The sequence below is a fragment of the Peromyscus leucopus genome, chromosome 18 (assembly GCF_004664715.2).
Source record: "Peromyscus leucopus breed LL Stock chromosome 18, UCI_PerLeu_2.1, whole genome shotgun sequence".
Taxonomy (NCBI): domain Eukaryota; kingdom Metazoa; phylum Chordata; class Mammalia; order Rodentia; family Cricetidae; genus Peromyscus; species Peromyscus leucopus.
In genome coordinates, this window is record NC_051078.1 from 3,147,346 (window position 1) to 3,160,266 (window position 12,921).

The window sequence follows — 12,921 nt, forward strand, 5'->3', positions numbered from 1 at the left end:
ACTCTGAGAGCGGATCCTCTTTAGACCTTTGCTCTCTTTCTTCACCGTCTCCGCCCTGCGGCTGGACAGCCCTGAACCATGGGGTCGATACCGTCTGCAGCCCAAGGCCAGGTTTGCGCAAACCCCATGTGCCCTGTGGGTAATGTGATGTCTGTGTTTGCTCAGCATGTAACCCCCTCCTACCAGGGCAAGAGGTTCCTGAAACGGAAATGCAGAAGGGAAAACCTGCAAGGGACCTTTTGGGGGGGCCGCAAGTCTGAGCCCTGGGGTTTCCTAAGCAGCCCATGGGAGACCTTCATCTAAGGAGGATTCCTGGTGTCTCTTCCTCTGCCTTTTGTCAATTGTGTCCCACTTTTGTCCCCCTCTCAGCTCTAAGTGCTTCCCTTATAATGACAATTTCAGTGCCCAGGACCAAGACCAGGGTAAGGCAAAGCGAGGAGGCCCTCACCTGGTGGGCAGAATTTTAAGGTGAAGGCAAACAGTTCATCAATGGAGAAAAACAGCATTTTAATGAAAGCTGCTCAAACACGGTGAATGCTGCAGATCCGTGACGAACCAAACAGCATCTTTAAAAATAAACGCAGGATCCATGTTATTCACTTTCTTTTTTGGCTCTGCTTTAAAAAAAAAAAAAAAGGAATGGAATGGAAGAACCTATCATCATTGTCTACACATTTTCTCCCCAAGCCCCTTACCCCCCACCTCTAGACTCCTCCGGGCTGCTCTCATTTGGGTGAATAAGTGGCTCTGCTTCTATTTCCCTCCCCATTCTCAAGCCTGTCGCTACCCCCAGCCCCCAGCCAGCTCGGCGGCAAGACGGGCTGTGTGGCAGATGCCTGGGTATTTATAACCTGGAAGTACTTCTTGGGGAAAGTGACTAAGATGCTAAGAGCGTATTTATAGCTAAGTTCTGACGTAAGTGTCGGTGGGGAGGTAGGACCAGGCCAGGCGCACCAGCCAAGGGGGGGTGGGAAGGACTTGAAACCATGGGCACCTGTCGAGCAGGGTGTGGGGTAGGTGGCGTCAGTGACTCCCACAGCCATGGCTTGCTCCTTCCCCTGAGCCTGGTTCCTGGCACACACAGGTAAGCCCTCCTGGGCACCGCCAGAGATGGGCACTTACAGTCTCACGGTCCAGACCTACAGGCTAGCAGGCTGTCACTCACCCGCAGGGACCAACAGAGAGGGGACTGAGAGCTGCGGAGAGCCGGGAAAGTCTCAACTACGCTTCAGGGCCTGGGGAGAAATGCAGGCGGAGAGAATTCTCTCCTAACCCTTTCTCCTCCCTCTCTACTCCACAGCGCCCTGAATTTCTAGGAAGTCTAGCCTCTACCGTCGGGCTCCATGGCCATGTGTCAAAGGTGGCAGGGATGCTGCAGTTTTGAGGACTTCCTCTGCTGTCTGGCATTAGGGAAGCCAAGGAGCAGATGAACCGCCCCTTTCCACGGCCTGGGAGGGAGGCCTATCCCTCATCTCTGCAGCAGCCTCAACCCTGTCCCCAGGAGTCTCTGGTGTCCAGTGGCTGCTGTCCAGTGGCACGGCACTGCCACACGGTGGACACTGGTGGTATTGAGGATCAGCCTTCCGAGGACATCCCTTTCCTTGGGCCAGATCTAGAACTCTGGAGGCAGCCACACCAAGCTAAAGAAGGGGGAGATGTGGAGTGGGTCGGGGACTCTATGTCACACCCCTTTGGCTCACAGCTTTCTCACTGATGCTTCCCAGCTTCTTAAAGAAACTGAGCCGGGCGGTGGTGGTGGCGCACGCCTTTAATCTCAGCACTCGGAGGCAGAGCCAGGCGGATCTCTGTGAGTTCGAAGCCAGCCTGGTCTACAGAGTGAGTTCCAGGACAGGTTCCAAAGCTACACAGAGAAACCTTGTCTTCCAAAAAAAGAAAGAAAGAAACTGGAGCCAAGGAGAAACGCTAGCTGGGTACCACCCTCCTGTATCAGAGGTCATGCCCCTTAGGGCTGGCTATGTAGCTCAGTGGTAGGGTACTAGCCTAGCATGTGCAAAGCCCTGGTTTCAATCCTCATCGCCAAATAAAAGCCAGGCATGGTGGGTGGTTCTTGCCTCTGATCCTAGCACTCAAGAGCAGAAGTTGGAGGTCACCCTTAGCAACATAGGGAATTGAAGGTCGTCCTTGGCTACAGAGGGAGTACAAAATCAGCCTGGAATACAGGAGAGCCTGACTCAAACAACATAACAGAAAAATAAAGCAACTCACCATAGTCTCACGACTAAGAAAACTGAGGCAGGAGGATCACTTACTTACACCTAGAAGTTTAGCCAGCCTGGTCAACATAGAAACATTTCATCTCAAAAGACAAAACAAACAAAAAAACATTAACAACAACAATAATAAAACCAGTCTAACAGGCCGAAGAAGAAGAAGAAGAAGAAGAAGAAGAAGAAGAAGAAGAAGAAGAAGAAGAAGAAGAAGAAGAAAGCCCAGGCAGTGGTGTCGCACGCCTTTAATCCCAGCACTCAGGAGGCAGAGGCAGGCGGATCTCTGAGTTTGAGGCTAGCCTGGGCTACAGAGCAAGTTCCAGGACAGCCAGGGCTTCACAGAGAAACTCTTTGTGTGTGTGTGTATGTGTGTGTGTGTGTGTGTGTGTGTGTGTGTGTGTGTGTAGGGGGATTTTAGGGGGTGACAGTGTGGGGGTGGGGAGAATGGAGTCAGAGATTGGGGGATGACTCAGAAGGCAAAGCTATTATTGCCTTGAAAGCACAAGGCGGTGAGCATTAGAGTCCCCGGAGCCCAGGTAGAAATGGGAACGTGAGCGTGTAACCCCAGTGTTGGGGAGGCAGGAGAGCAATCCCTAGGGCTCACTGGCCAGCAGGTCTAGTCTAATTCTGAGTTCCAGGCCCATAAGAGACCCTGTCTCAAAGGAGGACGGAGTTCCTCGGGGAGGCACCCAGGGCTGTCCTCCACACCCCCCACACACACACATACACACTGAAAATCAAAGTCAGTGGAGGGTGTCTGGAGGGCTGGAAGATGAGGAGCCAGGGCTGCTCTGCTTGTCCTGCTTTGTTCTCTGTGCCCCTTAAACTTCCATTTTTCCAGCCTCGTTAACCGAGGCCTGGTACCAGCCCTTGAACGCCTCACATTTGGCCAGCTCCTACGGTGCCCTAAAGACAAGTGGTCAGTGGGCGCAGGCTCTACAAAGGTGCACGCCCTTCTGCCAGCCTCGATGGACTCTGCCCTGCTGTGGGGTTGCGTCACTGCCACCCCCGACCTCTCCGGGTTTCCCCAGATATCACAGAAGCACGTCCTCACCCCTTGCTCTGGCCCTCCCCCAGCTGGACTCTGAGCAGCCAGCGCAGGCAGGGTCAAAAGGTAATGTCCATGTCCCGTGGCACTGCCACCTTGGCCTGAGCAAGAGGACTCCATTTTCCCGCCACCCCTTCCAAATTCTCACCCCTATCCCAGCTGTAACGCCAGAAATGGGGACCGCCATTCTTCTGACCTACAGACCCTCAAGAACTAACCATCGGATTCCATGGCTGCCTCATAAACTGTTACAGAAGTGGTGGGCAAGCCCGGGAGATAGGACATAGGAAGGAGCCGCCCATCCCCACCTGGCTCCTATGGAGTCCCTCCTCTGAGTCCCAGACCTTTGGGAACCGAGCGTGTGAAATCATCCTTTCTTGCATCATGCATGTCCACGTTGCAACCGCCCCCCCCCTCATGCCCCTACCTCAAGCGACCACAACCAGATGGTGAAACTCGAGCCCCAGGGGAGACCTCCACCCCCTGCAGGGGCCTGATGGGCAGCTCAGCTGGCCAATCCTAAGGCTCAGAGGATAGGTCGGCTGGCTGACCACTAGGTGAGGGAGCCCAAGCAGTTGGCTCTAAAGAGGCCGTGCTCAGTAGTCAGTCATGAGCTGTGAGGATCAAACACAGCTACCCATCAGATGATCTTCTCTCAGCTTGCTGAGCCCCAGGCCATCGAGGACAAGTAGCTCTGCCCTTTTATCAAGAGTAGCTGTGACACTGCTTGTCCCCGCTGCTGCGGCTGCACCCTCTTGGGCTCGTTAAATTGCCACCCGAGGCTCTCGACTCAGGGCCGTCCACCTGGAGCATGGGGCTTTCAGAGGTCCAGCTCTGGCCAGTGCTACTGTGGGCATTGGCGTGGATGCAGAACGCAAGATCTGCATGTCCGTCCTGTGGGGGCCCATCCCTGGCACCCCCAGGAGAACGTGCCCTGGTCCTAGAGCTAGCCAAGCAGCAAATCCTGGCGGGCCTGCACCTGACCAGCCGGCCCAGAATCAGTCGCCCTCTGCCCCAGGCAGCACTAACCAGAGCCCTCCGGAGACTGCAGCCCGGGAGCGTGGTTCCTGGCAACCGAGAGGAAGTCATCAGCTTTGCTACCATCGTAGGTGGGTGAGGGGAGAGAGAGAGACGGGGCCCTGGAGGAGGAAGGAGAGCCCTGGAAGGGAGGCAGGGGGAATGGGGTGTGGCTGGCAGAAGGAGGAGCTGAGGGCAAGTGTGGCTGTGAGGACGCAGGCAGTCCAGGCTCTGCCCGGAGGTCTGAATGAGGGTGCTGGGCAGGGTGGCGGGAAGTGGCAAAGGGAAACCTTGTCTCTGTTCACATTTTTATTTGCTTTTTCTTTTTTTATATATCGTTTGTGCAGGCAAATCCACTTCCACCTACCGCTCCATGCTCACCTTCCAGCTGTCCCCTCTTTGGTCCCACCACCTGCACCATGCCCGCCTCTGGCTGCATGTGCCCGGGTCTCTCCCTGGCACCCTCCACCTGAGGATCTTCCGTTGCGGCACCAGGCGGTGCCGCGGATCTCGCACCTTCCTGGCTCAGCACCGAACGACTTCCCCGGGCTGGCACGCCCTGACTCTGCCCTCTAGTGGCCTGCGGAGCGAGGAATCTGGGGTGGTGAGGCTGGAGCTGGACTACAGGCCCCTGGGCCCCAACAGCACCGGGGTTGCGGGACTGCCACGGCGGCGGCTCTTGGACACGGAGGGACAGCAGCGTCCCTTCCTGGAACTCAAGATCCGAGCTAATGAGCTCGGAGCAGGCCGGGCCAGGAGGAGGACGCCCACCTGTGAGCCCGAGACCCCCTTATGCTGCAGGCGAGACCACTACGTAGACTTCCAGGAGCTGGGGTGGCGGGACTGGATCCTGCAGCCTGAAGGATACCAGCTGAACTACTGCAGCGGGCAGTGCCCGCCCCACCTGGCTGGCAGCCCTGGCATTGCGGCCTCCTTCCATTCCGCTGTCTTCAGCCTCCTCAAAGCCAACAACCCTTGGCCTGCGGGTTCCTCCTGCTGTGTCCCCACGGCCCGAAGACCCCTCTCGCTCCTCTACCTCGACCATAATGGCAACGTGGTCAAGACCGACGTGCCAGACATGGTCGTGGAAGCCTGCGGCTGCAGCTAGCAAGAGGACCTGAAGGTTCTGAGTGAAGTTCAAGGTTCAGGTTGGGGGGTCCCTGGCAAAAAAGACTCCCGTGTCTGGGAGCCTGAGATTTGCTGACCCGTGCAGGTTCCCAACAGACTACCTGGCAGTGTGGCTGGGCTTGACCCCTATGGGACTCAAATGGGCATTTTCTTGTCCTAGATTCTGGTCTATTTCAGGCTGTTTCCAATGCGGACAGATGGGTAAAGTGTTTCCTTTCAAGGGGACTGCCTGGCCAGCAGCATTTCCTACATCGAGCCCTGTTCCCGGACAGCAGGGGATGTCGTGGGAGGGAGAGAAGGACGCAGGGGGAAATGACTGAGTTTCTCCCCCCAGAAAAGAAATTCCTCAAGTAAGGAAGGAGGAACTAGAGGGCCCAGCAGACTGGGGGACAGTAGACAAGCAGGCTAAGAACCCGGACTTCTGCCCGCTTTGAAGCAACGTCAAGAGGAAGAGGAGCAAGGTGTGGGAGTGGGGATGGGCTGGGGGCTTAGGAGGGCCTGGAATTGCGAGTCAGTAAAAAAGGGATGTGGAGCCCATGAAGTTCTCTAGCTTTCCCTCGAGGACAAGACATAATTTCTCATGTGGAAGACATAATTTATACTTTCTTAATAAAAACGAGAAAGAAAAGGAACCGTGAGTCGTCGTCGTCGTGATAAGGGGTTGACGCGATAGGTCACATGATAAGGGGTTGGTGACATAGGTCATAATCAAAGTGTGGCCTGGGGACCTCTGCCAGGTCCCAGAAGCCCTCTCAGAGGTTTCAGAAACATTTTCATAATAATACAAAGATGCTATTTGCCCCTTGTTATCATTATCTCTGCATTATACTGTGGGGACAGGGTGTGGTGGTTACAGCACTCAGAAGACTGAGGCAGGAGGATCACCATGAGTTCAAGATCAGCAGAATTCCAGACCATGAATTCTAGGCCAGCCCGAGCTACTGAGAACCTGTCTCAAAGCAAACAAAAACATCGAGTGGAGTTTACCAGAGAATGTTATACAATACAGCTAATTACGAGAGATTAGGAGCTTATCTATTCCTTTCCTTTTTCTCCTGTAAAAAGTCTTATTTACAGCGGGGTGGTAGTGGCGCACGCCTTTCATCCCAGGACTTGGGAGGCAGAGGCAGTCAGATTATCTCTGAGTTCAAGGCCAGCCTGGTTCACAGAGTGAGTTCCAGGACAGCCAGGGCTACACAGAGAAACCTTGTCTCAAGAAACCAATAAATAAATAAATATGGATATTTTAAGAAAGAGTTAAAATCTGAAGAGCTGATCCAGTACTTAAGAGAGCCCTGTTGCTCACAGGGGCCAGGGGTTTGATTCCCAGCATCCACATGGTGGCTCAGCCATCAATAACTCCAGCTCCAGGGAGCCCTGGCACCTTCTTCTGACCTCCACAGGCACCAGGCATGCATGTGGTACACATATGTGCATGCAGGCAAAACACTGATACACACAAAATCAAATAGACAAACCTTACACCACATAAGTTAGAGAGAGATTGGGGGCACAGCTCATTAGGGAAGGCACCTGCCACACAGTGCCGGGGAGGAGGCTATCTGTGTTGATGCATTGCAAGTTCAGGGATCTCAAAAAAAAAAAAAAGATGCCTAGACAGACAGTGGTGACGCACACCTTTAGTCCTAGTACTTGAGAGGCAGAGGCCAGTGGATCTCTGAGATCGAGGCTAGCCTGGTCTACAGAGTGAATTCCAGGACAGCCAGGGCTATACAGAGAAATCCTGTCTTGAAAAAAACAAAGAACAAAAACCAAACAAAGAATAAAAAAAGTGAGGTGGGAGCAGACGAGAGGACCTTGTAGGTGAAGGCGACTGCTCCAGGCCTGAACACCTGGCTATGCATGTCAGTCTCTAGGAACCACAGGTTGGACAGAGAGAACCAACTCCCTCAAGCTGTTTTGTTGGTTGGAGTGAGATGCCCCGAAGCTGTAAGCTTCTCCAGTCCCACCCAGCCCCGAGGTCCTGCAGCCGCTTATAAAATCATCACTCAGAGGCTTAATATTAATTGCAAATTATATGGCCTATGGGTCAGGCTTCTTGCTAGTTTGCTCTTATATTTGTTGTTGTTTTCGAGACAGGGTTTTTCTGTGTAGCTTTGGAGCCTGTCCTGGATCTCACTTTGTACACCAGGCTGGCCTCGAACTCACAGAGATCCGCCTGCCTCTGCCTCCCAAGTGCTGGGATTAAAGGTGTGTGCCACCACTGCCCAGCAAGCTCTTATAATTTAACTCAACCTATTTCTATTAATCTATATGTTGCCACCTGGCCATGGCTTAACTGGCCTGCTGGCATCTTGTTGCTCCTTGGGCGGCAGACTGGTGTCTCCCAGACTCCATCCGTCTTCATTTCATCTTTAGTTTCAATGTACAACCTAACTTTATCCTGACCTGCCATAGACCAATGCAGCTTTATTTATCAACCAATCAGAGCAACACATATTCACAGTATACCGAAAGATATCCCACAGCACTTCCCCTTTTCTGTCTAATCAAAAGGGAAGATTTTTAACTTTAACATAATAAAATTACACATAATAGAAGAGTTATCAAGCAAGAATTACAGTTATAATAGCTAGTCTATTTGTATTTGGCGAAGTTAAAGGAAATATTCTATCATCTATCTTATATTTGTGAGTCTAAAGTTTCACATCTAATTTATTTTTTATCATAACCAAGGAAAACTATAATTATAACTAACTAGTCTTCAACTACATCAAAGACCCTAGAAGGATATAATATTATTTATTACCTAAGTAAATAAGAAGTGCTTTGTAAGCGATGTCCATAATTCTAGAAATGACAGAGACATCTGTCTTCCTGGGCAGTCATCCAAAGTTCCTCTGCAACGCTGGGGCATCCATCTTCAGCCCATAGACCTGGAGTCTCTCAGTCACTTTTTCCTGTGTCTGTAGATTGTCTGGCGGTAGATTGCAAAGCAGGAACCTGAAGGACCATTTCACCTTGTTTTGGCAAAATTCAGTGGTCATTTTCCTATGGGTCCTGTATGTCCAGTTTACACAACATATTATCAAGCAGTCCAGGCAAGAGCAGTTTCTTGCCCAAACGGTCAGTTTTGCCAAGAAGATAAACTCCATCTTCCTCTTTGAAGTAAATCGGTGCTGCCAGGAGCAGACGTGTCTCACTGTCCAGAAAGTCTAAGTTTTTAAATATTTGAAGATTAGCTACCTAAGTGAAATATATCTATGCATACATAGAAAACTTAATTAACATGATTATAAGTTTGATCATCATAAACTACTAATTATTTTGTATTTTTAATTATATATTACAATTTAAATGAGCTGCATAAACATAATACCTTAAACAACAATAGAAATACATATATATAGTATAACAAAATTAACTTTAAATTTGTAACAATAAACCAAAATCCATAGTAATGTAAAACATTTCAAACAAGTTGTTGCTCTTTAAAAGTAGATTCAATAATCTACCCTTTTATCCTATCATATCTATATCTTACATTTCTATATCATATCCCCCTTTCTTCTTTTAGAAAGAGATTGACTATGACCAATAACAATTTTTTTAATAATGATTTATTTTTATGTGCATGTACATCTGTGTGAAGGTGCTAGATCCCCTGGAACGGGAGTGACAGACAGTTGTGAGCCTTCATGTGGGTGCTGGGAATTGAACTCAGGATCTCTGGAAGAACAGCCAGTGCTCTTAACTGCTGAGCCGTCTTTCCAGCCCCCCAATAACAATTTGTAACCAAACCCCTAAACAAAGAGAAACATCCATAATTCATATTTTTTGTGGGGGGTGGGATGTGGGCATAGTCCTCTAGGCTACTTCCTGCTGATTGGGGGCACTGTTAATCTTATGGGGATCCTGAGAAAATTGGGAGAGGGGCATTATTTTCTTAGAATTGCTTCCTGCTGTTTAGAGGGCAAAAGTATCTCTGTGGGGTCCTATAAGAAAGCTTAGATAATCCGGGCAGTGGTGGCATACACCTTTAATCCCAGTACTCGGGAGGCAGAGTCAGGTGGATCTTGGTGAGTTCGAGGCCAGCCTGGGCTACAGAGTGAGTTCCAGGAAAAGGTGCAAAGCTACACAGAGAAACCCTGTCTCTGAAGAAAAGAAAAGAAAAAAGAAAGAAAGAAAAGAAAAAAATGGGCTGGAGAGATGGCTCAGAGGTTAAGAGCACGGCTTGTTCTTCCAGAGGTCCTGAGTTCAATTCCCAGCAACCACATGGTGGCTCACAACCATCTGTAATGAGATCTGGCGCCCTCTTCTGGCCTGCAGTGATATGTGCAGACAGAACACTATATATAATAAATAAATAAATCTTAAAAAAAAAAAAGAAAGCTTAGATAGTCAGTTCTCAAAAGATTAGCTGTAGAGTCTGCAGCCAGTCTCAGAGTAGTTGGTAAGATTGTCTGAGATTCTGGCTAGAAGTGTAGTATGATGGACCATCTCATCTTAGAACTGTCCTGAAGAGTTTTCAGTCCAAGGCTAATCACTGAGTAATGTTCTTAGGTACAATAACATCTTTCTGGACTGAGTAGTCATTGTTGTGGGGCCCCATCTTCCTTCTGGAGACTTCAGAGATTGCTATTGGGAAAACTCATTTTTCACTGTGGAAAACTTGAACATTATTAACATCAAAATGTAAAGTTTGGATTTATACTGGATTGAGAAGGGATTCCCAGAAAGCAAGGACAAGCGTGGAAAGAAATAGAATCTTGACAACAATGGTCCCTAGATTATTGGTTTTCTTCTGTCTCACACCAGTTGGCTCTTCTAATATGAGACAGAATTTCCTAATTTTTCTTTTAGCAATATGCTTGGGTTTAGAGAAGGAGAAAGCCACATTCCAAGTCCAAAGCCAGCTTGATTTGTAATTGAATCGGGACCACAACTATTCTAGAGTTAAAGAGATATTGATGTTAGGCAGTGAGATATTACCCTGTAGAGTATATTGGTACCAATAGGTCCTTCTCTTCTGCTGTAGATGTCTAGGTGTCTAAGGCCTTATGATTTCTTAAAGATGGGTATTTCTATTATCCTGTAAAGACAAAAACAGAACCCTGCCCCAAACCTTGTTTGTTGAGTTTTTCTTACAACTTGTAGAGATGTCACATCGGTGGATGAGCTGTTACTTCTCCTTATCAAGGGGTTTCTGTTGTTTGAAGCGAATTTTTGTTAATTTTGTTGGTACCCATACCTTTTCTTCTCCTGTAGAAACAAACGCAAAACCCCTTCCCCAATGTAGGACATATCCATGTGGTGATATTTTATTTGTGCTTTAATAAATTAGGCATGTCTGGAGATCAGAGGAATGGGAACAGTCATTATAAGTAAACACAGAAGTCAGTCAATCGTAGCACACACCTTTAATCCCATCACTTGGCAGGCAGGGATCTGTCTGGATCTCTGTGAGTTCAAGGTCACACTGGAAACAGCCAGGTGTGGTGACACATGCCTTAAATTCCAACACTAGTTAACCATGGAGTTCTGGAGGTCTGTACAGACAGACAAGCAGTGACAGGGCTGGGCAGGAAGAGGAAGTGATGTAGCTGGACAGAGAGAGCAAATCAGATGGCAGAACAGCAAGGCATATAGGTGTGGGTAGTCAGAGAATCAGCCTTTCCAGAACTCATAGGAGTTGCCCGTTGACATCCTGGATAGGTGTCAATGGTATTTATTTTTTGTCTGCACTAGCAAAAGCTAAATCCACTACGCAGTGTGCTACGTGGCTTGGAGACACCTCTGTGAACCACAATGGGAATCCACCACGCTGTAGGTCAAGCCCACATGCTGTGAACCTCCCATACTGTAGCTCAAGTCTGCACACCATGGCATCTCTGTATCAGGGATTGCCCGGGAGACACAGCTAGGAGGCTGCTCTTGGTTCCATTTTAGAACCTTTTCTAAAGCTTCCTCAAGTTTAGGGTGGACATTCTTGCTACCATGTTGGTCAACAAAATGTAGCTGTAAGTTTCTCTGGTCCCACCTGGCCCAGTGGCCCCATGTTCCCACAGCCGCTTATAAAATAACCACTTGTGGTGGCGCATGCCTTTAATCCCAGCACTCAGGAGGCAGAGGCAGGTGGATCTTTGTGAGTTCGAGGCCAGCCTGGTCTACAGAGTGAGATCCAGGAAAGGCACAAAGCTACACAGAGAAACCCTGTCTCGAAAAACCAAAAAAAAAAAAAACCACTCAGAGGCTTAATATGAATTGTAAATTATATGGCCTATGGCTCAGGCTTCAGCTCTTATAACTTAACTCAACCCATTTCTATTAATCTATACGTTGCCACGTGGCCGTGGTGTTACTGGTCTGCTGACATCTTGTTGCACCTTGGCCGGTGGGCTGACGTCTCCCCCGACTCCATCCGTCTTCATCTCATCTTTAGTTTCAATGTACCACCTAATCTTACCCTGCCCTGCCATAGGCCAGTGCAGCTGTATTTATCAACCAATCAGAGCAACGCATATCCACAGTATACAGAAAGACATCCCACAGCATGCCCCTCAGTGGTTCATCTATTTGAATACTTGGTCCCAGTTGGTGAAACTGTTTGGGAAGGATTAGAAGGCATGTCCTAGGGCTGAAGAGATGGCTCAGCAGTTAAGAGCACTGGCTGTTCTTCCAGAGGTCCTGAGTTCAATTCCCAGCAACCACATGGTGGCTCACAACCATCCATAATGAGATCTGGTACCCTCTTCTGGCCTGCAAGCATACATGTAGGCAGAATGCTATATCCATAATAAATAAATATACAAACAAATAATAAATAAATAAATAAACAAATAAAAAATAAATAATTCTTTAAAAAATATAGGCGTGTCCTAATACATTTACCTTAATTGTTCTAGTATTAATAATAAAAAAGAAAACCTCAGGAGTCATAAATTAAGATCAAGCCCTGATAAATTAAAAAAAAAACAGCGGAGGAAGGATCAGCTGACCCTACTCTCTCTGTTTCCCAGTCGAAAAGCCCGAGAAACCTCTCCAAGCCCCCTTTATCTCTTCCTATACCTCTCTATCCAACTCCGTGGGTCCTCCGATGTATCGATGGCTAATTCCAGTCAGCCAATCACTGATTCTGCTCTCTGATTCAAGGTTTAGCTTTATGAGAAGCCCTGGAGTGTCAGTGGGGACAAATGCCCCACAACGGAGTCCTTGTTGAAGGAGCTGTGTCTCTGTGGCAGACTTGGAGGTTTCAGAAGCACAGGTCATTTCCTACCCTGTTGGCTCTCTCTCTCTCTGCCTCCTGGTTGTACCTCAAGATGTCAGCTCTCAGCTACTGCTCGAGCTACATGCCTGTCTACGTGACGGTCATGGACTCATCCTCTGAAACTGTAAGCCCCAAATAAACACTTCCTGTTATAAGTTGCCTTGGTCATGTTATCTTTTTTGTTTGTTTTTTTTGTTTTTGTTTTTTTTTTTCAAGACGGTGTTGCTGGAGAATTTCTCTCCAGCTCCCGCCACCAAGTCCCACCAGTCCCG

At 48.8% G+C, this 12,921-nt stretch overlaps 1 protein-coding gene across 1 annotated transcript; it reads left to right on the forward strand.

The window, feature by feature from the left end:
• Positions 1 to 3,723: 3,723 nt before the first annotated feature.
• Inhbe (inhibin subunit beta E) lies at positions 3,724 to 6,053 on the forward strand. The gene is made up of 2 exons (XM_028886309.2): positions 3,724 to 4,385; positions 4,641 to 6,053. The coding sequence occupies exons 1-2, from the start codon at positions 4,088 to 4,090 to the stop codon at positions 5,399 to 5,401; spliced, it is 1,059 nt and encodes a 352-aa protein (XP_028742142.1). The 5' UTR covers positions 3,724 to 4,087; the 3' UTR covers positions 5,402 to 6,053.
• The last annotated feature ends 6,868 nt before the right edge of the window (positions 6,054 to 12,921 follow it).